Source organism: Zonotrichia leucophrys, chromosome 3 (assembly GCF_028769735.1).
Source record: "Zonotrichia leucophrys gambelii isolate GWCS_2022_RI chromosome 3, RI_Zleu_2.0, whole genome shotgun sequence".
Lineage (NCBI taxonomy): Eukaryota > Metazoa > Chordata > Aves > Passeriformes > Passerellidae > Zonotrichia > Zonotrichia leucophrys.
This window is the reverse complement of record NC_088172.1, coordinates 49,547,816-49,573,414: the sequence shown is the minus strand read 5'-3', so window position 1 is coordinate 49,573,414 and position 25,599 is coordinate 49,547,816. Positions and strand designations below refer to the sequence as shown.

Sequence of the window (25,599 nt, the reverse complement as noted above, 5' to 3'; positions counted from 1 at the left end):
TGGTCTCTTTTGTATCAGCATGTTGAAACATCTTTGTTTAGTTTTGAGTTAGACATGTCAAGGGTGTCTAAGAGGGTTAGTTATGGATAACCAGTGTGATACTCCATGGTGTGGAACTCTGCATCAACTGATGGATCTATTTGTCTTTCTCTGAGAATGTTCCTTAATGCTGAAAGCTCCTAATAGCTTTGTTCAACCACAGTCAGTGTGACATGGCACACTTTTTTAGCAAGCACTTTGTTTCTGTTTCTCACAGATGGTCTGCATCCCAAAAAGACCAACTCCACAGGACAAAGCTATAGCCCCACATCTGTTCCAGTGCAAGAAAAGGATTAGCTAGTTTCCATCCTGCAGGAAAAAAAGGAGACATTAATATTGTATTAAGAATGATGTATTCATACCATTCAATATGCCTGTTGCTTTTTTTCAAAATCCGGAAAATGTGCCCTAATCTTGTGACACAGCATTTAAAAAATGATATTTCTAAGCTGAAAGGGCACTAGCTTTTGTTGGATGTTTCTTGTAGTGTACCTGGTAGTTGGCACTACTGGAGGGATGGCAGGGCCCAGCAGAGGCAGTTGCTGTGTGTGGTAGCAGCCATGGCAATTGCCCTGGACAGCTGGAGGTAGAGGTGTGTGCAGATGGTGGTGTACCCAGAGCACCTCTTCAGGAGGCACCTCTTTGGATTGTTGTTGCCTTAAAAGTTTTAAGGCAGTGTCTGAGAACATTCAGCATAGTCTCAGAGTGACTCATAGATGTTAGCTTGTTATTTCCACACAGCTTGCTCTCTTCAAGCTGTTCTACAGTGTTTGAGAGCCACATAAATACTTTATTAAAAAATGAGAGAGAGACAGATTGAGACACAATAATGGGGCAATATGAGTACCCGAGCTAGATACCTAAATAATACTGCTAATAATTCTGATGAATCATTTTTGAGCAACAGGAGGCACTCCCATCCCACAGGCTAAGCACATTGCCTGCACAGTTCTCTTAACCTTGAAAATGAGAATTAGCTGAAACCTGTACAACGGTGCTGACTACCAATAGACCACTGAACAAGCAGTGTACTCTGAACTGCAGCTCCACCAGTCTTTGTTCAAAATTTGTTTATCAAATCAGGCAGTTACACTTCTTTTTTTTTTTTTTTTTGTTTTTCCTTCTGTGCATGTACATAATTATTCAGAACTCTTTAGGTGGTAGGCTTAGATGTTCTGGTAGATGATAAGAGCTGAGTGCAACTGTTTGCTTTTGTACTGAGTTCATCTGTAACTACTGTGTGTGTCTGTAACTAGAGTGGCAGTACCAAAACAATCTGGAGACGGGATGGAGATCAGGATAGTCAGTGATTTCTTTCCCATATGGGATAAGCCCAGCTAAATTATGGAAACCACATTGAGGGCAAGAATCCATTCTCAAGAATGGCATTTATTCTACTGAGCATTTGCAAGGATTTTCTCTGTAATTTGTGATGATGTTCCTTGGAACACCGTAATAAAAAAATATTAAAAAAACTGCGAACACTGAAAATAAAAGGAACAATACATTATAGATAGATTTTTTAAAAACAGAAGAAGAGAAAGAAGTTCATCCAAAAGATATATATAGGAGTGGTTGTAAAATATGAAAGAGATAAAGTATGTTGGATTAAAATTTTCAGATTTAAATGGTTATAATGCAATATATCTTTTAGAGGTGGAAATGTTTACTTCACAAAGCACACATTTACCACTTCTAAAATATTTTAATTGCTGTGTAGTATTTCTGTACTGTATGGTAGTGTGTATACTGTGATGCACACAAAATGAAGGGGAAATTGGTTTCCCCTTTGTTTAGAAGACCATTGTAAAAAAAATTAAGTAACACCAGCAAAGGATTTCCACCTCTTCCTTTTTTTCCCCTAGTCTGTTTTTCCTCTGCTAATTTTCATAATTTTTCTATTCTAAGTCTTCTTTTAGCTTAAGCATTCAATTATTTTACAGAAATCAAATTATTTTAAGGTACAGGCTTATCCTGATTATTGCAATATATACCTACTATTCTTTTGAATTAATTGAAAGTCTGAAGAGCAAGTGGTGAGGTTAGAAATTAGAAATTTGATTCTAGAATTAGAGTTAAAGTACTGGTTATTAAGACCAACCTAAAATTCTCCATTATATGGAAGTGACATTTTTGCATACTGGTTTAGAGGTAAAGTCCACTGCAACAACTTCTTAAATATGTGCTGTAGTGTTTGCAATGCAAACAAGCTTGGTCTGCACAGTCTTCAGTCCAGTTGTGTCTTTAGTGCAGTGTACATACTTGAAAAATTTAATATATTTTTCTAATTCTTTTTAATATCTACCAGCCAATAGCCAATATTATTCAGTTTTGCTGAACATCACTTCTGCTTTTTCTTTTGTGAAAAAAGCATTTTGTTGCAGATAATTCTTATTGTCTTACAGGGAAAATGAAAATATAATCATAGTTTAGCAAAATGCTTCATTTTAAAATTTAAAACAACTTATTCTTCTAGAATGAGGACAGTCTGACTGCACTGGGAGTGGGAGGAGCAAACAGTTGTCCACCCGGGCAAGAGACAGTAAGTATTATGTAATTTTTTGCAATCTCTTTTGTACCTGTTATATTGTATCTGCTTTTGAAAGCGTGTCTTTCTTTTAGCATGATCCCAAGGACATTTTTTTTCTACTCTAGATTTTTTAATTCTTACAAAGATGTTCATAACTGTATTACTACATTACTTCTGGGTTTATCCATCTTGAAAAAGAATATCATAAAGTTTTGTTGAATATAGATTTTTTTTTTAATTTTTTGCTTGGACATTGACCCCAATAGAACTTCACAAATCTTTAAATTTTACACCAGAAGAAATTCCACTGCTTTAGGTGTAATTGTGTGTGGTATACATTCTTCTTTGGTTCTGAAGTGCATTTCTTACATCCTGTTATGGTCATTTTTCTGATCATATTTTGACAGAGAATATAATGGCAATTCCACATTTTATTTCAATTCCCAGCCTTACTAAACCAGTTGTATTACAGGACACATTGGTATATTAATTTCTTATTTCTGAGAGGCAGACTTGATTGATTTGAACTGTTTGTGGCAGTTTCCATGTGACTGAATTTTTGTAATTAAAAAAAAAATTAAAAATACGACATTTGCACTGGAAGTATAATGCAAAAGACCCGGCAAAAAAAAGTAGTTCTTGATTAGCCTTTCATTGTTTTTCATACTGCCATGTAAATAGTGTTGCATTCCTACATTCCATTTTGGGTTTTGGGTTTTTTTACCTTAAGTGACCTCATGGTTTTCATGAGATTGTCACTTAACTGAAGTGGGCACTGTTAGAGCACCTCTTACTGGACATGGCCATGGTGCTCATTAGTGTGGTTTAGTTTGGTTCTGTTCTACAGTTCATATTTCTGTACTGCCAACATCACCTGTAATTATTGTTAGCTTTCCTAATGCAGGGAGGAGAGTTATGATAAAACACATTTCATGGTTTAGCTCTTTATGTAAATTCAGGACTACTGAATGCATATTTAGGTAAATTTCCAGTCTACTGAAAACTATGCTGATACTAATTCTTTGGTGCTGACCAGCTCACAAATTGCCACATAAAATTTACAATGGTAGAATCACTTCCATCTTTTCCCATTCGTAACTGATTTAATCTCTTTAATTGGTGACATGGAATTATGGAAATACAAGTGACATTGCCTATATTTCTACACATGCAACTTGCAGGTGATCCTGCTCAAAGCAGAAATACAAATGTAAATAGCACTGTGGAATTCAGCAGTCTTAAAATGTAAATGCATGCATGAGTAATAAAAAAATAAGGGTTTTTTCCTATCTGTATCATCATGACTTTGCTGTCTCCTTCAATCCCATTACCCCTCCTATTGCTCCTAATGCTCCCTGTTTCTGACCTCTACTTAAAATTGATTAGAGGAATATGAGGTGAAGATTGTAGGTAGGGAAGCAGCATTCTCTGTGTAAAATAGGTCATAATTTTGCTCTTCACTTACGATGAGGGAAGTGAGCAATTCCGTTATTCTTTCAGTTCATTTGTTTTCCTTTCATGCTTCTTTGCTCAGAGTTCACTAGGACAGATTTTTGTTCATAAGGCATAGGAAATAAATAAGAAATTGTACTTGATATTTTCATATTCAGGGTAGAAAGCAGGCTTCTAGTAGTTTATTATATGTAGTATCCATGGTCCTGATGACTGTTAGTACTTTTTTTCATAAAAGTATAGCTGCACTGAATTTTACTGTCAAATAGATTTATTATGTGAAATGGAATATAAATGTATTTTTGGCAGATATTTATAAAATTGTATATACAAATGCTTATTGCTAAACAAAACAAATGAAAAATAGAAAATAAAAAAGAAAAAATGGACTGATCAAAGCAAAACTTTGTAATGTCTTTTTGTATTAAATTTTTCCTTGGATAAAGCTGTCATACTGTTGAAGTATTTATTCAAACACATATGCTTCATGAGCACACAGAGAATGGGATCTGAAGGTGGTGTAACAATTCTGAGAAAGTGACTGTATGAAGTTTTTTTTTCCCTTTTGCTTCACAAGCAAATTGCTTATAAAACTAACAGCTGCTGTTTTGAAGCTAATCTTAGTGAATTGAATGTTCTTAACCATTTCTGCAATCCCACAGTCCTTTATCTTGCCTCTCCTGCTGCTTTCCCACCACCCCTGATCCCATTAGCAAAACTTGAGGCAGCCTCAGCTTTTACCAAAGTGCAGCTTTGGTTTCAGCTGCTTTTCTGCAAGAGGAAGTGAATGTTGCGCTTTTTTCTCTGTGGCATGGTTGTGATAAAGCTGTGGTGTTCTTATCTCTCTTTTAGGTAGTGGCTCTTTATGACTACACAGCGCATCGATCAGATGAGCTAACCATCCATCGCAGTGACATTATCCAAGTGTTATACAAAGATAATGATAACTGGTGGTTTGGCAGCCTAGCAAATGGACAGCAAGGCTATTTTCCAGCTAATTATGTGGCTGGTGAAAGTAAGTTTACTGCTGTCTTCCTGGTATACCGGTGTGGGTTTAACTGATGCTCCAAGATTTTACTGTGCTGTTCTGCTTATTGTTCCGAAGATAGTAATTTATGTAGTACACACGTGGCATAATGATGACTTATTGTGGTGCAAAAATTGTATTAAGTTAGCTAACCATTGCACTTTCAGCTTATGGAATAAGTCAGCTTATTACTGGCCTTATTACCTGTCAGCTGGATTGATCCCTTGTCTCTTCTAACACAGAGCCACCTAATTCACGCCCCAGCTTGGCAATGTTTTAGGATGCATCAGAGCATTTTGCAAATGTCTTGGGGTTTTTTCTTAGGCAATTTCCATTAAATCTAGCTTTTGTACAAGCTCTTAATTTTCCCCCTGCTCTAATGGAGAATGTTCAGTTCCCAAATATCTGGATTTCAGTATGAAGTTTTAAAACAACGGTATGGGTTAAATCTCACACTTGAGCACTGAAGTTGCTACCAGGTCCTTTTCATTAAAACAGTTTTGATTAAACTGATACAGACTAACCTAGATGAATTTGAACAAATAATATAGGAAGCATCCTACTTAGTCCACTTACTGCTGTAAAGATGCTCAGTGTGCTGGTGTAAATATTCAGCTTGTGGGCGCAGCATGTGGTTGCACACTACAAGAAATTCATTTGCCTTCCTAAACTATCAAACTATCAGTTATACTAGTATTTAGAAATCTTTTAACCCAACATTTCTCAAGATGGTTTTCCCCATTTTTTAGTTCCTCCCTATGTCTTTAAGGTGAAATCTAGTATTTAAGCTTCTTTCCTAAAAAACACTTGCACATAACACTGTACTCACTTGATGGGGTCAATTAAAAGTTAGATTGACTATGCCCTTTCCTATTGTCTTCTCCTTGTACATCCTGTGCACTTTCCCCTGCCTTTCCTCCTTGTAAGATAACACAGAGAGAAGTCTGAAGGAAGAGTCTTCAGTGAGGGCCTTAAAAAAGTGTTCTGAAAAACAAAGAAAGACGAAACCTAAACAAACTTTTTGAAGCAGTTGTACAATTGTGAAAAAAATCTCTGGTAAATAATTTGCTATTGCAGTTGATGATCATCTTATTGATTCAAAAGAAACCTGTAAGATACACTTGTTAAGTATCCACTGCTTCCTAACAGTATGGACTTCGTTCTTAGGTAAATGTTTGAATGGTTTTATACAGTAACCAATACATAAATCACATTTAAATCTAAACTTGCTAGTATAAATAAAGGTTTATGGAATAAATTTTCATAAATTCTCATACATTTGCCTTCAAACATTTTTCACCTGGTTTTGTTCACATCCTGATTTTGGCTCGATTGTAACATCATGGTGGTTCACAAATTCTTTCATAGCTCTAATAATGGTAAATTGTGGTTCCTCTTTTCAGAAGAATATGAAGAAAAACCTTCAGGATTAATACCAGATTCTGCTCCTCTCCTACCAGAAGGACCAACAGAAGCAGAGGAAGGTTTTCTGACACTAGATAAGGTAATAATTTGAGAAGGAAGGATTCTGTAAGTAGAGGTAGGTTGTCTTTTGTGTGCCACGTGGACTGTATTAATTTTTGGTCTTTTATGTAAAAAATTCTTATGTGTAGATCTCATTCCAGGCAAGTAGGTATACTTCCAGTAGAAGTTGATATTTATCTTGTGTGGAATCAGCTGTTTCATCGTGTGGCAGTTAAATATCCTGCTTACTTCCATCATTCCAATGGGTGGCAAATCTCCCATTGACTCCAAGTTTACAGAGGTTATGTGTGCATAAGCATTCCTCTTCCTGTGATTTTTGTTAGTCAGAATATACAATATGTACAGAAGAAGAAGAAACAGGACCCAGGTTTTAGTCCAGGAAAAGAAATGGACATTTGATTTTTATGGACTGGGGTTTTTTTCCCCTGCATTTCAGAGATTTCACTGTATGCAAAGCAGGCTAATTAAATCTCCCTTCTTCAGAGGATTAGAAACTTTGCATGCTTATGTTTCCCTTCTGTGAAATAAAACCAATGATTGTCTTAAAACATGGGATATCTTCTAAGAAAAAAAGTAATTAAAAATTAGTTCAACAATTGTTAGAATTTAAGAAATTTTTATTTCAAAATGTTTGTATCCTTAATAAGAGTACTTTCCACAACTTTCATTTTCATTTACTGAGATGGTACTAACACAACTACTTTAAAAGTATTGCTCAGATTTCTTTCAAATTATTTGAACATGTACTTTCCTAAAATTGAATCTAATATTTTGTATCTGGTTTGCAAGACTCCAAGCATATTCTGTGTTGCTTAGTTACAGCTTTTGGGGACTTCTCAAATGATTCATTTGATCTTTGCTCCATGGTGTATACAATCATAGAATTATTTAGGCTGGAAAAGACATTGCAGTGTTCAAGGTTAAAACCCTCAAGACTATTTCTGTTGCCCTTTTTTGTGCAGCTTCTGTTTTTAGTAGGTGAATATAGAGATAGCATTTAAGAAGTAATTGAGATTACTCACTTGGCAATCTTGTTGAAGCTGGCTGTCTTCTTGAAGCCAACTGCTATAAATTGAATTACTCGGTGTTTTGTTCCTAACTATACTTGAAAAATCACTACTACTAGTAGTAATTAATCTGAAGTATCCTTTACATCTCTGTAGCTGAGAAATTCCTAGGCAAACCGTTGTCCAGAAAATGCAAGGGTGCTCTACTTCCAGATACTTCTGTAAACGTAGACTGGAATAAATATAGGAAAAATCACATTACTAATGATTTCTTTAATTTATTGTGTACATGGCTAGAGGCAAGGAAGGTATCCCAGAGGATGTTTTTGAAACCACCCAGTTTCACTCATACCTGGATTAGAAGAGAGAGAGAAGCGCTACCTATTCTTATTAGACTTTGTCATTATTATCCACATATGTTTTTCTGTTTTAATATAGTAAGAATTTAGTCAATTTACTGTATCACAATATTTTTATGTTCACCAGCTACTGTTACTAACATTTGCAACCCATATTTGTTATTCAGCTTTGTGCAAAGCAACATTTGATTCGTTTTGATTGCTTAGAATTTCTCAAGTGTCTATGGCTGACATATTTTTCTAACACTAGTTTTTTTATTACTGGTCATACTTGTTTTAGTAATGCTGAGTTTTAATATTATGTAATTAAAATGCTCTTAAATTGAATTCTGCCTGTACCTTGAGTTAAATTAACTACATATTTAATAATTAGTTGGAATTTTGTCGTAGTCTATAAGAAAGACATAATGAATCAAATGTACAGTATCAGTCCAAAACCAAGCAAATACATTGCTTTTCATCTTGCACAGCAGCCAAGGGTAGTACAAAATCATACAGAGTCTAGAGGGAAATTGTGAAACAGGTCCTAGAAAAAATTATAACAGGGGATATACATAGGAGATTAAACTAGCAAAGAATGAACACTGGAGAGGTCATACAAAGTAATACCTGATGCGAAGTCAATGCACTCTTCTTTCTTTCACTTTTCTTTCCTTCTGCTGTTAAACAAGATCAGGGAGCATTAAGAGCTGGAATGGAACACATCTACTATTGGTAGAAGGAAATTTTTGTTTATGCCATGCTTTGTTAGCCTGGTGAACTCAACTACTACAAGACACTTAAATGTGTGTGCTTACGAATTAATTGCTTTAATAACATGTTTTAGGCTGAGCTAATGGCTGAGATTTCAGAAGCATTGGAATGACTGGGAAAGACGATTTGGTGGATTTTTTTAAATTTCAAGTCACATCAGCACTGTATAAACCATCAAGAGGATAGTGACTTTAACCAATGATGAATCAAATCTCTGTAGTACTTATGATGCCTTAAAATGTAATAGATTTACAAAAGCTGCAGAGTTCTGCAAAGAAGAAACAACTTTCAACAAACAAAATTCAGCTGTTTGCCAGAATGAATGAAAGTTTTACAGGGCTTTGGCTTTAGGCAATACCAGGGACTTCTGAGACAAAACTGCTAAAATGACCACTGAGGGGGCTCATCGGTTATGGCAGTTCCTGTCTTGCAGCAGTGACACAGCAGCTTTTCTTCCTATTCCTTTCACTTTTTTTCAGTATGAGACCTGATGAAGGGAAATGCCAATTTCCTTTATAGGGGAGATTAGAAAAATTTAGTAAAACCCTGCATTTTGTTGGGGCTTTGTTTGGTTTGTGTTTTTTTCCCCTTGCTTTTGCATAAAAGGTTTTATTTTTTTAATCCAAAAATATTTATTGAGTAATTAGGTTGTTGCTTAAGTTGTTGACACAAGCAGTAAAATATAAATTAATATTTTAGTTAGGATTTTTTTTGGACACAAGAATGTTTTCCCATATACTTACTTATACCTAGTAAGTGATATAAGAACTATTGTTATTTCTGGGTTTTTTTGAGGATTACTCAAATGTTCAGCACTGTTAAGACTGCAAAACAGTTACTGTGAAAATCATCCTAGCAATTACTTGTGAGATTTTGGTACTGTTCAAGACTAAATAAGGCACTTAAAATACTGACTATGTCTATGATTTTAATTACTGGGAATACCTGATAGTCTAATTAAGAATAGTTTTAAAATTGCAGATATTACACATGCATATCTAGCTAATCGTCAGGGCTTTATAAGTGAATAAAATGGAATTATTAACACTAGAAGAGGGTGTAATACTTAAGATCCAATATTAAGCTTTGCAAATAATTTCTAGAAAAGCTTTAGTTCAAAGAACTTTCTTTCAAAATACTTTCTACCATCAGTTTTGCATTCATAACAATAATTTTATGCAAACCTTGTTTTCCTGCCTTAGGAGTTACTTAACTCCTGAGCCACAAAATTAGGTCATAATCATCTTTAATTACAACATGCATGTAAACTGCCAATTGAAATTTCATGGAGTGAAGTTCTCACTGCACTGATGAAGAATTTAAAGAAATAGAGATGGATTTATCAACTGGCTGCTCCAGTTAATGTGTTGTTTTCAGGTTCCTTAAGATGAAGGTGGAAAGGACAGGGATTCAGATAGGGTTCTGTTAGAAACCAGTATGGGTTTTGCAAAATTTTGGCCAATCAGAAACATTTCAAAGTCGATAGAGTGTCTTTTTTTTCCCCAGAAGTTATCTGCTGGCTATAAGATCTTGTGAACACGTTTTATAATTCAATGGCCTGCCACTCACTAAATGAAATACATGTAGCTGGATTTTGAATATTAAATATGCAATGCCATGTTACATGAGAATAGTAGGAAGCAGTAATAGACAAAATAGTAAATTTAAAACTTCCATTAAAAGTGTAAAAAAGTATTCTTTCTGGTATATTTATCTTTGGGAAATGATGTCAAGATGTAAATAGAAAAAAAAAGAAAAGGCTTACTGGCAAGAACCACATTATTATTGCACAATTTGAATAATCTACCCAAAGGTCGTCAAAACTTGATTCCATGTATATTTAAACAAAGTCAGGGATTATCACTGTTCACATAAATAATTCATGGTCTCACTCTTCTTCCCCTGGAGGAGGTCCTTGTCAGACTTTGTGAATACTTAGCCCAGTGTGTCTGAAACCAACCTGCCAAGCAATTGATTCTTTCTCTTGGGCTTGAGCTGTTTACATGAGGGTGATTTTGTGGGCTTAAAATTTATTTATTGAATCTAGAAATTTAAAAAGCATGGAAAGCTTATTCCATATTTCAAAAATAATAGCTAGAAGTTTTCCTACTATTTTCATCAAATACTTTTATTTTATAGTTTGTACTGTTTCTATTTTCTCCATTAGTGTTACCTTTCTTCCGGTTACTGAGGAACACTTCAGAGACTGATTATCTTTTAGGAAGAGGAGGGAGAAATAGGAAGATATGATTATGCTAATGAGGGAAATACTAAGGAATTAATACAGTGAAACTCTTGCAGTGAATAGAGCTAAAGGCTTTTGACATATCATGAAGTCAGTTCATTTTCAAGGTTCAGGGAGATAGCAGAAAAAAGTGATTTTCAATTGAATTAGAATGTATTGTAGTGAAGTTCATAATACTGGGCTTCATTCCCAGCTGATATGATTACAGATCTCTCTTTCTGCAGGTATCGACATCTGGGCTGAAAGAAACTGCTTTTCTAGAATCAATCTGCAAAGCTACTGTGTACTCTTCCACATGTATTGTTTAATAGCATTATAAAATAGATATTTCTTTATGAATCCTGCTTTTGAAGTAGTAATTACTTTGATCATTGTTTAAGAAATCATTCATCTGAAGGAAATGTTATATGGCACTATCTATAAGGAATGGGCCATTTTTCTTCATCTTTACCCAGTATTAACATATTTTAGCTTTTACTTTCTTAGATTTCCTATTTCTTAGTACTCTGGTTTTCCTTTAAAATGCAGTTTGTACTGTTTGAGATAGAATCATAGAATGTGAAGGGGTCGGAATGGACCCTAAGGATCACCCGCTCCCAACCCCCTCTGTCATGGGCAGGGACACCTCCCCTAGACCAAGTTTCTCAAGGCTTTATCTGACCTGGCTTTGAACACTCACAGGGTTGGGGCATCCACAACTTTCTTGGGCAACCTGTTTCAGTGTTTCTCCACCCTCACAGTAAAAAATTTCCTCCTAATATGTAACCTAAACTTCCCCTCTCTCCATGTATATCCATTATTCCTTTTCCTGTCATTACAGGCTGTTATGGGAATAGTACTCCCCAGTTCAGTGCCCCCACTGAGGCTCTCCCAGTCCACACACCACTCTCTTGCTCCTGCTTCCTTCCCCCTTTCCACTGCACCAGAATGAAGTAGAGAATTGGAGGCACAAAAGGTGAAGATTGTGGGTTGCGATAAGAAGAATTTACTGTAAACAGCAATGAGATAAGAAAGTGAACAGTAACATCAGCAATGTTAATAACAAAAGTGTACAAAAGAGAAGGTGATTCACACCCAAAGATGCTCTCTGTGGAGCCTGCTACAATAAATTTGTGCCAGATGGTTTTGGCTTCTCCTCACCAAGTTTTGGACTGGAAGGAACACCCTTCTCCAAGAGAGTCCTTTTTCCCCCACCCCGGCAATGATATGAGGTCCTATCACATCTGGGTCCTGGCTGTGCCCTCTCAGCTATTGCACAGAATTTAACCCTGCCCTGGCTGAAATCAGGACACAGAAAAAGAGTCACTCTCCAGCTTCTCTGTAGGCCTTCTTGAGACACTGAAAGGTTATCAGGTCTCCACACATTCTCCACACAACCTTCTCTTCTCCCAGCTGAACAGCCCAAACTTTCTCAGCCTGTCTTCATAGGGATGGTGCTCCAGTCCTCTGATCAACTTCGTGACCCTCCTCTGGACTTGCTCCACCAGTTCCACGTCCAGAACTGGGCACAGCACTCCAGGTGGGGTCTCACAAGAGCAGGGTAGAGAGGCCAGATCACCTCCTATGACCTGCTGACCACACTTCTTTGGATACAGCCCTTCTGGGCTGTGAGCACACATGGCTAGCTAACGTTGAGTTTGTCATCAGCCGTCGCCCCCAAATCCTTCTCTACAAGGCTGCACTCAATCACTTCTCTGCTCAGCTTGTAGGTGTGTCTGGGATTGCCACAACCCAGGTAGAGGGCTTTGTACTTTGTTTTGTTGAACTTCATGAGGTTTGCATAGACCTAGCTCTCAAGCTTCTCGAGGTGCCTCTGGATGGCATTCCTTCCCTCCGGTGTGTCAGCTGCACGTGCAAGTTGAATTACTCTCTCTTAAGCATGTGTGGTGCTACTTTATTGGTAAGCTGGTAACTACATGTTCTGTCTCAAGAAATATTTACACCTGTGTCTATAGTATTACTTGAATCCTTGATAGAAAAGGTATCTATAAGCAAATTAATACCTGTTGGGGGAAAAAAGAGAAGGGGGAATTTTGTGCGTAGACATTTACTGTAGGTGACCAGTCTGTTTAAAGACAGGAAGAATCAAGCTGAGCCACTGAGTTGGTGACACATATTATCTCAGGAGCAAGCTGACTTTTCCCTTACCCATTTTTCTCCTTGGGTCCTCTTAGCCTCTTTCTGAGGAAAATTGAACTTTTTAATGCAAATGTAAATGCAAAGCTGTGATCCCATATAAATTCCCAGAGGCCAAATTGTTAAGAGTGAAAACAGGTGTTCTAAACCATACTGCTTCAATCTGAAGTATCTTGTCTCCACTCTTCCTCCTCCTCCTTTTGTTATCCCTCAAAAACTCATGTAGTACATTTGATTTCTGAGATGCAGTATTTGCTGGTGTTAAGCCATGACTACAGTTTTCACCCAACAGATTTTTCCTTGTATGCAAAAGAGAGAAATTCACGCCAATGTCTGTCTTGTATACTGAGCCATGGTTCTTCTAGATTCTCACATCTAAGCTAATACTGTTAGATAAAAGGGCCAGAATGTGGTCAGTCTGATTTACACAGACTTGTTCTTTAAAAACACTGGAGGGGAGGGGAAATTAATTGTAAGTTAATTGCATTTTAAATAGGAAGGTCATGGCAAAATAAATATATGTAATTCTGGTAGAAAAGGTCTCTGCCAGTTGTTCATTTAATGGGGAAATGTGTGGACGGATGCAGAATAGCAGGGAAGAAAGTGATGAGTGAGGTGTGGTGTCACATTTCTCCTGAACTTGACTTGTTAGAACAGTTTTGACAGCAGGCATTGGCATAGTTTTGGGTAGTTAAATACGTGGCTGTGAGTCTTTTATCCATGGACTGCACAATAGAAAACAAGATACAGGGTTAGCACTGAGTGTAGTGTCCTAAAGACGAGCATGAAAAGGCACAGAGACATGTTCATTCTTGCCATCTGTGATCCGATGAGTTTTTAATTAGATGAAGTTCTGTAGAAACAGCTTCTATGGGAAAGTTCCTCTGTAGGCTGTAGAGCAAATTCATTTACTGTCATGGCTTGAGTCATCTGAATAGATTCCCTGTGGGATCTCAGCACCTCAGTCCTGAGGTGCCGAGCCACCGAGACCACCCTTGGGGGGCTCGGGAGTCCTGGAATGTTGCCAGAAGTGTCTGGTGGCTGGACTTTGATCCTGCACAGGAGACGACACCTGTATGAGGATAGGAGGACTTCACCGGGGTGAATGGTGAAGGGATTAGTTAATTAGAGGGTGAGACACAGGGTTTAGGATTTATGTACAGGGGGGTTTAGAGAAGTAAGATGGAGGAATTGGGGCGTGTCCTGTCCTTCTTCTTCTTCTTCTTCTCCTCCATCTTCTATGGTGATGGTGGCACTTTAGGATTGGTCATTACTAAAAGTGCACCGGGCAATAAGAATAAATGGTATTGGGGAAAAATGATAAATATTGTACACGTAGCTATGGGTATAAAGATAGGTGACTGTCCGGAGGGCGGACACAGTGTGCTCATGGCTGACTGCTGAGCAGACCTCTGTCGGGCCGAAAGAAAATCTTTTAGATAAACAATTAATAAACATAGAGACCGAAAGAAGAACTGAAGCCTCTTCTCGTTCTTTGATACGCGGGCTGCCCCAAGGCCACCCTGGGCCTTTCCAGGCCCTTCAAACAGACCAGAAAACCAACAATTCCCTGCACCACTCTATTCTGTGCGTTTACCTCCTAGTCTGCCAGAGAATCTCTGCAGACCAATCTTAGGGACAACTCTGCACAGCCTAGAGGAAAGCACCACCAGAAACATGGACTTAGATGGGATTATGTCTTTAGTATTTCCTTTAGATGTCCTCTGCTTCAGGTTCTTTCAGAAAGTGTGTTCTGAAACACCTGATTGCAGAGGAAGGGTTTAGTGCTTGATTTACTACTGTGGATTCTACAGCAGGGATCAGGAACTTGATATGCTTTTGTGTATTTTGCCTTTATTTATATTGCTTTGGTTGCTTCTTATGTGGCAGCAAGAGAGAATGTTAAGTATGAAATGAAAGAGCTGTAAAGCAAGCAAGCCCTTTAGAAAAGGAAAATATGTACTTTATTACAATTTTCACTTCTCTGATCATAAAGCAAAAAAACCCTTTGGAAAAGCCAAGCTTCTACAGTTGACCTGAACTAATGTTCTCTTCTTCTGGTGGGCTATATCTCACAAACAGGGAGAATTAGAACATGGCAAAAAAATTGAACACCCTTAGGGGCACTGTACAAATAAACTCATTTTTTGTACTGTGTTCAGCATTTGTTCTTGTGAACAGAAAAATATTCAGAGTGTCTGAAACATTAGGGTATTTTTCTTTGAAGCAAACACTGCCCTGATAATGCAATATTAATATTTAAGCTCTGTGATCTGGAGGAGTGTCATGGCTCGCACCATGCTTGTTCCAGCACCAGCTTTACTGCATCTTCGTACAGAGGCAGTGATGATAGTGCAGAGCTGTTTGGAGCTTCCTGGGAGATCTGCCCGTGCATAACAAGTGATTGAGAGGTTTAGAAATGAACAATGATGAGATCAACAGCCTCCTCAGCTCCTCCATATTCCAGCCTTCCCTGGCTTGCTCCTGACATTGACATGTCCTTAGTGAGTTCCCAGCGTGTGTTACCACACATCATTTGCCGAAGATCTGCGTGTTTTCCCAGCCTCCACTTCTTCCTCCTGATGCTTCATCCCCTTGTTTCACCAGCTCCTTGCATCTGCCCCTGATCCCCTTGTTTCTTCAGCACTGCTACTTCTTATGTCACTTAGATGGGCAAAAAGGTCAGGGAGTAGACTGAGGGACACAAAGGTGTATGGGACAGACTAAAGGAGGTAGTGGCAGCGAGATCTGATTCATAAAGATCTAGTATCTAGTTCCTCCGTTGTTGCATGCTTGAAAGTTTGTAGGAATGAAGTAAGAAAGCTGTCATAAACAGTACTCTGGAGTGTTTGGAGTCTGTCTCCACAGAGCTAGGAATTCTCATGGGTTGCCATGTGAGATGAACAGCTATCTGAATGCCTCCAGATGTGTGCTCTTCTTTCCTTGGTACTCATAAAGCTGTGCTTTAATATATGAAAGGCTATGTGATGAGTTCTTTTTAAAACAGATCATAAGAATTTTCAGTTAAGCAGATTAATTTAGTGGTTACTTTAAGCTTCTAACTGTAAAACAAGGATAATTTTCTGTGTTTAGGTGTCTGAAAGTATTCAAAATCTTAGTGTATTTTTTATAAGAGGTCAGTCTTCTGTAGCAGCACTTCAGGGAATTCTACAGTTCTTTGGAATGGTTCACATTTGATTATAGTAATTGTATAGTGAGAATATTCTATAATATTTGCTCAAAAATGTGGGTAAAATGGTTCAACATCATTCACACAGGATTTTCTGAAAAATATTTTGTTTTCACTGCGAGCAGAATGAACTAATGGTTGTATGTATGGCAAGGAACCGCAAGGTTATAAATGCTGAAGGAAGTATTAATTACTTGGAGTCATTCCCTTTACAACACTCCCTTGTATTTTTCATATCAGTGGTATTATATTTCCTTCTTTTGTGTTTACTTTTACCATTGACTTAGTCTCAAGTTTATTACTGTATTAAGAAGGATTTTGTGTGTGAAGTAGATGATTTTTCTTCCTAGCCCTGCCAGTGCTGCATTATTGTATTCTAATAGGCTGACTTTTGTCTAAACTAATCCAGCAATCTGTGTTTTTACAGCAGACTAATTCTAATGACTAATGTTTGAACATGGTGGTTGTGTGCAGTGTAAATGTATGAATTCAGTGAGTCAATGGGAGCTTCATCCTGTTTATTGTAAGTCGGCAGAAAAATAATATTGAACTAATAAAATAATCTGTCCCCGAAGACTCAGGAAGGGCATGCATATTTCCTTATGGGAATTCTTCCATTAGGTTTGAGACCTGTTAGAATTAGATTTATTTGTAGTGGGAGCAAGTTGTACAGAGACCCTCTAATTACTTTGGAAGTGAGAGAATCTACTTCTCCAGATTTGGGGAAATTTTAGCCCTGAACTACAAGGTAACCTGGAGTGATTTGAACTGTTTTTGAATGCAACTTGCAGGATTAAAAAATACAGGTTTTTCTTGTGAAAACTATGCGATAAGAAGGCTTTCTAGCATTCTGCTTTTTTACTTGTAGAAGCACAAATAATTCTTTTAAAACAATGTGTGTTTTAAGCTGGCTTCAAGCAGATTCATAACCTCTTGTTTCTACACATACTTGAAAACTGTCTTTCATTTGCAAGCAGCCTTTTTTTTTCTTTATTTTTTTTTTTTTGTTTTGTTTTTTGTAGCAGGGCACTGTTTCCTTGTTTGTAACCACACAGGAGTTAACATTTTATGGCTGATAGACATTCTTTTTCAAACGAGGTATATTCTCTCCTTATTCAGGAAGCTGGTGGGTTTTCTGTGCACATGTTGGCCCTGTTGTCTGTCGTCTTTTTACCTTCCTGCTTTTATTGTCTCTTTACAGATGTCACCAGTCACCAGTAAGTCAGGGGACCTGAAATCTACCTCCAGACGTGACACAGATAGAGACTCAGCTGCAACACAGTAAGCAAGAAATGCTTAAAACGATTTGCAGTGTTATTCCTACAACTGTTGGTTGAAAACTGTGAGAAATGTTGGAAGAGTTTATTGTTTTTTCAAGCAAAACAAGAAGTTAGCTTTCGGGTGATCAGTGGGAGAGTGCTTCACACCCAAAATGTGGAGGAAATAACAGTTCATACACATATGCACATCCCCAGAAGAGCAAGGACTATAATGTGCATGGCAATCAAAACTCAGGGATATGTGGTTGCTCACTGGCTTCCCTTAGCTATATATTAGGATTTATTGCCACAGACACCTTCTAAAAGTTACTTAATGTAAATTCCAAAGGTTTTCACATTCTGAAAAGATGCCAGCAGCACCTTTGATGATGACACTTGCATTTCTTAAAAATTGTAGCTCTCTGTTGCGTGAAAGCTGTAAGCAGTAAGATCTCAGCATTTTGAATAGGAGCTTCCACAGTATCTTTAGCTTTTGCAACCATTTTTGCTTCAAAAATTGATATCTGAAAATACTTCTCATGTTTGCCATTGTATCCGTCACCTAAGCAAAGTTATTTCACTGATCATTTTCCAGACTGGTTCCTTCCTCATATAAATAATTGACATTATGCTGTAAATGCAGATACATACCTCATTTGAACTTGCCTTTTCAGGTATGTATCTGCATTTACAGCATTATGTAGATTATTTAGATTATGTAGATTATTAGTAGATACAAAATCTGAATTTTGTATCTCCAGCTGTCTCTCAATTTGAAAATAAATTGTGAGTGGAAAGTTTAACTCTCAATCATGATGAGGAGTGGGCTGTGCAGCCACACATTGAAAGAATTCAGTGTTGAATTTTGGGCACAACTATTCCAGTGTTATATTCATTAAGGAAGGAAATGCCTTAAAAGCACAGTTATTGTGACAGTTGACACAGTCTGTTAGAAGCTAGTATCAAAAATTTGGGATAACTCTACTCCATTTGTAGGACTTCAGGAAAAAATTATTTTGAGTGACCTTTCCAGAACATCCACTGAAAAATGTGGGTTTAAAATGTGGAATCACAAATGATTTAAGAAGATTCAAGAATTTTGGGTCAAACCAAATACAAATTTTCATTTTAATTGAAGCTAGGGCTATCCTAAAAAGATGTCACACTGAAGGGATAGGGCCCAAAAATTACTTCAGTTACTTTTCAAAAAAGTGAGAGAAGACACCTATGTGCTTGAATCACTGGAATGTGCTCCTTCATTCTGAACCATAGGGAGCTGGAGCATCATGGAGATTCCAGTCTGAATCATGCATGCTCCATGACGTAGCACTTCACAGCAGTGACCACAGGGACCAGGGTTTTTTCAGAAAAGACTACAATCTGTTGCCTTATTTTGAAGCTAGAAAAGAATCCTCTGACACTGCTGATGCCACTAGTGTGAAAAAATGTCACTATTTCTGTTTATAGGTATTTATACCGCACACATCAGAGAATAAAACAGCTCAGAAAGAGGGCTGCCTATTTTTCATGAAAACTCTCACTTTACTTTTACTGAAAACATGACCTGCCAGGACTCTAGTTTTCTTGGTCACTGCAGTCAATGTGTCTTGAAATATCCCTAAAAATTTACATAGATGCAAGTGTTGCCATCCTAACTGGAAAAGCTTTATATTTCAGTATCTAACAGCAATATCAACGTGACTTGAGATCCAGTCCAATCTGTACTTAAATAGTTGCTCCACCTAAAACATGCTGGTTTTTTCCTGTTTTCTATGAAAATACACTTAAGATTCATGTCACATTGATACATATGGTATGAAATTTATTTACTGCATAATTTTGAGAATTTCTGGGTGGAAAATAAGGTTTTACAATAGAAAAACAGATTTTATACAAGATGGTAGTAGACCTTTATCTTAGCCAAGCAGTTCATGTGTCTTCTGCATGAAGAAGACACATGATAGAAGAAATAGTGAAATTATGCTAAGTGATTTTAGTCTAAGTTTTGATACATCTGATGTGCAAATAATAAAAAGATGAGAACTGCTTCTCAAAATTAGAGTACCTTTATATTGGAAATAGTGACCTTACCCTTTGAATAGTAATGGTTAGCTGCTACTTGTCAGCACAGCCAGTACGTCCTTAGGTGTGTTCCCATTGTGTGGTTTCCTTGAGCTGCACTAGGTAGTGCTCTGCATAAATTTACACAAGACCCAGCTGAGCACTGGGTTTGGCACGTTGGCACTTAAAACATGAATAATTATGGCTCTGTACCCTAGTTTCCTCATGCAGCAGTACTCCTCAAATTGTTCTAGGAATCCTGACACAGAGGTTGTTAGACTCTCAAACCTTTTCCTTAGGATGTTCCAGTACTCGAGCTGCAGCAATCCACATATTCATGAGTACACAGTTTAGCTTTAAAAAAAATTCCAACTACAGACAGATATTCATCAGTTCATTAGCAAGGCTGATGTAAACATTTTCATCCATAAAACCCAACTACATTAGGACAGTATCATCAACAGTGCAGCATTTGTTACACCATTTTTGTGGAAAAGACACATATTACATTCTTCAGTTTTGATTCATCCCTTTGCTTATGTGTTTCAGCAGCATTAAACAGTTCAGGTCATAAACCAAGACCCTTTTGTGCTAGGTACAATACAAATTTTGAGTAAAGCCAGTACCTTCCTTTGAAAGTTTAGAGTCGAGATAGTGTTACATACATATTTATAGTTAAAGTTACAACTTCTGCCAAGAGTGGGAATTTGTGATAAAAGTGGTGTAACATCTGCATAATTCCTGCCATCATGTGCAAGACCAGTTAAAGGCACCAACTGGAATACAGGAACTTGACCAATCCTTTTGGCCCTCTATGAAGGCTGATAAGCAGAAATAAATAGACATTGAAGCCATTTCTGACTCTGTCCTTGTTCAGGTATATTAAGCTGGAAAAACTGATCTTAGGCACTTTGACTGCATGTCTTATTCTTGTTACATAAATAAACCAGGAATCTCTACTTAATTGTAAGTATTTTGGTGTCTGAGCTTAGGAAAGTTGAAAAAAACAAGTGCAATTGCTTTTATGAGAGGAGGAAACCGGTAATTTGTATTTTTTAATTGCATCTGTTGTCTGTTGATCAAGACGAGCTGATTTTTAAGATCATGAGCAGTTCTTTTCAAAGCAATGCTATGATAAAAAGTAGACTAGTGGAGTGGTCTCATATTTTGTCTTCATGGTTTTTCTGCCTTTGTTCTGCTGTGGAACAGTAGTTTTTGTAGTTGTTTCAGCATTGTGCTCAAGAGGACAGGCAGACAATTGCTGTAACACATCAGCTGTAGGTGGAAAAAGCTCTAAATTTGGGCTAACTTTGTGTTTCTTTTACTCTTTTTATATCCACCTTCCTCTAGAGGTACAAAGAAAAAGAAGAAAAGGATACAAAGGAATGAGAGAGAAAATCAGCACAACTTAATGAGCGTCGATACTCCTCTGTCATCAGTTACAACTAATGGTGTTGAAAACGAACCTGCATCCCGTGGGGTGGAATTGAAGAAGAAGAAGAAAAAGGCAGCAAGAGGCTCAAACTTAAGCACAAGTGGAAGGACAAATATTGCCTTTGAGCTGGAGCACCATGACGCAGAGGCGTAATTTATTTCTGAATGCTGGGGTGATGTTCATTACACGCGTTGAAGGCTGCAATTATGATCTCTCTTCCAGGATTAACAACAAACAAATTAAAATACTTAAATATGCAAAATGGTACCAGTTGTGACTTAACAATAGTGCAAACCTGTTTTGGATGACTTTTGCCCTGGCTTCCTTGAACTCAACAGAACTTGAAGGTTCAGCTCCTCACTGGACTGGAAAAGAACTGAAACTGTCAAATACAATGTTTCCTAATTTGATATCTGATTAAACTGTCACTTAGGCATTTGTGTAGGCTGTAGATCAATCCATGCCAAGCAAAGAATCAAGTGAAAAAGTGTGATCTAGAGCAAAACCTGCCCAACCACTGCATAAGTTATTAAAGTAGCATTTTAAAATGTGCTGTAAGTTAAATAGAAGAGTGTTCAGGATGGTGAAATACCAAAGGAGTGCTGACATTAAGGTGTACCTGAAAACACAAGCTTTTAAAAAATATTTTCCTGACATCAAATACATGTTTGGACTGCATTTTGCAGCTCTGAAGGGAGTTGTAGAGTAACTACCTATGCAACTACATTGTCTTCAGTAGGACTACTTGTTCTTATAAAAATTAATTAGTGTTGCAAATTCCAGGCAGTTGTATTTTTCAAATGAGGTGTGCTGCACATAGTAAAGATTCATTGCAGTTTTGTCAGAGTTCCTGGCTGCTTTGGCAGCAGTCTTGCCAACTATACTTTCTTTTGTCTGAATGAACTATTTCATATCCAACTCTGCTGTTTGTTTTACTTGTAGTCCTTATTCACTTGTAAGCATCATTACTCTATTTTTTTACTTGAGTATTATTTTGTGAACTTTTACTAATGACTTCACTAATTTACTACGGTGTTAAATAAATTATGTTTTATATTAAACAAAACACTTTCTATCAGTTAGTGTTCGTATTTTTCTGGCTGATGATGTCCAGTTTATTTTTACTCTGCTAGGAAATTCTTTCTCCTCCCCCTCTGAAGCAATAAATAACATAAAATTAGAAAGCCCTTATTTAGTAGACAGGGCACTTGATTCCATTAAAAAAAGAAGTGAAAATAACAATGCTGGGCACTGATGTGTGAAATGCACCCAGATGCAGAGGACTAGTTGCTGTATATTGTAATATCTTCCCTGCACATGTTTTGAAGCCAGAAAAATCTGTAAACTTTTTTCTTTTGAGTAAAGCACAGCAGCAAATCCTCTCTTTTCCCCCCACTGGTAGTTGCTATTTGCCAGCAGTCCTAACTTTGCTCTGCCTGGAGTGTGTGCATGGAGCCTTGCCCTAAATGGGGCTTGCGTGTGTGTACTGGAAACTTAGTAATGTCTCTTTCCCCAGTCAGAGGTGGTGTAAAATTACCTCACTCCTGGGGCTGCCTGATTCTGACCAGGCTCCCCACCTCTTATGTCCCTGCAGTGTGTTCCAGCTCATCATCCTGTGTGACATGTGCCATTTAGAGATTTTATAATGGGGAAAAATCTCCACATCTTACATTTCTTAAAATGTCCTGGGTCACATTTAAAACAAGGGCAGAGCGTGACATCAGGAAGAGCTGAGCAGTAGCCAAGATCTGGGAGCTCATTGGAAAGCGTTGTAAAATGTTAATTTGCCATTGTCGACACTGAAGACAGAAATAACACTTCAGATAAACACCACGGAGAGATGGTAGTTCTAATCAAAGGCACAGCACCTCCTTTCATGCTTGCGAACTAGGGCTCCAATTATGTTCACTGCTCTGAAGCTGAATAGAGCTGCTTTGCCACACTTTCCAAATTGAGAGGAGAGGCAGCAGTAGTGTCTTCCAAGGCACAGTTCCAAATAACAATTAAGCAGAAGGAATCAGATAAGAGCCAAACATGAAAATGCAGGAGTTGAAAATAAACTTTTCATAATGTTTTCTTGTAATTGCAGTAGCTTTTGTTTTGCTTCTATAATTTTTTTTTCTTCCCTACCACATGGTTGGTCAGAGACTGCTTTTCCTTTATACACGGTGTCACTGTGGTGCTAGTTTTCTGCATTCATTTCACAGAAAAGGAACAAAAATATCTGAAATTTAAAAAGGTTTATGATCCTTCAGTATTAAAATTAGAGCCTTCACCCTAAAATCTCTTTAACAAATTATGAGCGTGGCACAATGGCAAAGACAGCTTTTACCTTTTGTTCAAAAATATGGTTGATGCATTCATTTTTAGAAGAATTACTTTTTGGTATCAGTAGAGTTTTTATTCTTCAGATATTGCTGTTGGGATTTTTAATTTTCAAAAAAAGAATAAAACTTTTAAACACTTTAATGGTTTAAAAGGAAGTTTTCTATTAAAAAACTTAATATAATGCTTCTTGTTTCTGTGTTAATGCAATCTACATGTTTTCTAAAATCACTTTACAGTGAATATCATGTATATTTGCTGAATATTGCTTAAGTACTTAGAGGACCTAAATTTCAGTGGAAGGAAAGAATTCCAGAAGGATTCAGATTGCCTACTGAAAATTTTCCATTTTATTAGATGAAGCATTACAGTGTCCTGCAAAATTGTTCCCTGAGCCATGATGTGTGAATTCAAATGCAAGTGTTATAAAATTCTCTGTGACACTTCCTTAGAGGGTGACACGAGTTCATTGCTGGAAGAAACCAGATAAAATGTTGCTTTAAAAAGTGTGAATATTAGACATTCATAGCTGCCTGGCAATAGCAGCATCGTGGGTCTTTCGTTGCTCTGGTGTTTGTAAGTTTTGTGTGTGTGGTTACACCATAGAGTGGCTATTATGTTTTTAAGATAGGGCAGAGATATCGAGAACTGTGTGTAAATCAGCAGCGCAGAAGAAAATGTGCAGCCATGTTTTTCCTGTGTTTCCCAATAGCCATCAAATTGCATTTAGTTTTTTCCTTAAAATAATTTGAGGAGCAGACATCATAAAACATAATAAGTGTATTTGTAGCATCACTTAATTCAGAAGGCAGTAGGGGATGGATCACAGTCAAACAAGGGCTAATGAGAACACAGAGGAACATGACAACCGAAAGTCTCTGTTGACTAGTGAACTAAATCTGCCGGCTGGACGCAATTGTCTGACGGAGAATTGAATGTCAGGATCATTTAGGGTTAACAATGGCCCACTGCAAGCAAAAGCAGACAGCTATGAAAAATAGCCGGCATGGTAGTCATTCTGCAGAGACCGTGGATGCAAACTTGATAATGAGGCACTTCATTCACTACATCCTTCTGCTCTAATTACTCAGGTGAATAGGAAATACTTCGTTGAAGGCGGGAACAGACTAGAGCAAAAACACTTGTTTGGTAAACACAAAGAGTGATGGGGTTTTTTAATGATCCTGTTCCAGCACGTATGAAATTAGTATGTATGCAGTGCAACCTATTTTATGGATGTGGAAATTGGGAGGGGATAGAAATATGTTCTGACTAGTGAAGGGATTCATGTAAAGATTGGTACTCCAGGGTTTTCCCCTTAGCATTGTGTCCAGTACCCATACAGAATATTGCAAACAAATTGACTTATTTTAAGTACACCTGCACTTGTAAAAATATACTGTTAGTTCAGTCAAGGGGGTTTATTGCTTGGAGTTTAGCCTACATGCTTTAGGAACAAAACTGCTGCATGTAGGGAATAGAAACAAGAGGAGATCTGAGAGGGGGAAATAAGCAACTTCAGAAGAAAGCTGCTGCTTGGGGGAGACTTGCAAAAATGTGGCAATTAGAAATTGGAACTTCAGAAGAAGGAACAGAAGATAGCATGTATGTGTGTTATAGCAGAGCTTTGGTTGCTTCAGTCATGTTTTTTAGACTTTAGAAATTCAGATATTTAACCACTTCACTTTTTAAAACATTTGTTTTGTGCCATTTACAGAAACTTTCGGTATGCACTCTCGGGACCCATGAACAACATTCTGTGTCCCCCCAGTAACTCTTAGCTCTCTGGTGTTCTAACTCTGAGCTGCAGCCTACAGAGTTCCACGTAGTCTATAACTTGCAGAGCTGTTAGGAGAGATGAAGCTTTCATTCCCTGATTTCTGGTACAGGTTTTCAGGAGGCACCCTTATAGTTGTCTGTTGTGATAGGCGCCTCTGCCTTGATTCAGTCCTCTCCACCCTCTTCATCTGGTGCAAAACAGCTGCAGCAGAGATTGGAACTTCTAGAATCAAGCTGCTCTTTCAAACATTTAATGTCATAGGATCCCTTTCTTACATGTAGATGTGTTCTGCTCATAGGTTTTGACAAGAGTTTTGTCTTTTGTTCATCTGTTGTGTGCAGGTTGCTTGCTGCCCTTCCCTTCAGAAGAGTTTGTTTGCCAGCACTGGGATGTTTATGTAGGGTGCCAGTCCTGCAAGCTGCTCAGAGTAGATGAACTCCTGTACTCAAAGCTCCGGCAAAAGCAGCAAGGAACAGGCTTTGAGCCACAACGTCATGGCTGCAACTTGTGTATACC

General features: G+C 37.5%; 1 protein-coding gene across 3 annotated transcripts in view; it reads left to right on the top strand.

The window, feature by feature from the left end:
* AHI1 (Abelson helper integration site 1) overlaps nucleotides 1-22,264 on the top strand; it is an 84,627-nt gene extending 62,363 nt beyond the window's left edge. For all 3 annotated transcript variants that reach the window (XM_064708110.1, XM_064708111.1, XM_064708112.1), the window contains 5 exons: nucleotides 2,516-2,581; nucleotides 4,874-5,036; nucleotides 6,452-6,552; nucleotides 17,425-17,504; nucleotides 20,894-22,264. In XM_064708110.1, the coding sequence (XP_064564180.1) occupies nucleotides 2,516-2,581; nucleotides 4,874-5,036; nucleotides 6,452-6,552; nucleotides 17,425-17,504; nucleotides 20,894-21,131 (648 nt within the window). In that variant the 3' untranslated portion in view covers nucleotides 21,132-22,264. The remainder of the gene's footprint in view (nucleotides 1-2,515; nucleotides 2,582-4,873; nucleotides 5,037-6,451; nucleotides 6,553-17,424; nucleotides 17,505-20,893) is intronic.
* The last annotated feature ends 3,335 nt before the right edge of the window (nucleotides 22,265-25,599 follow it).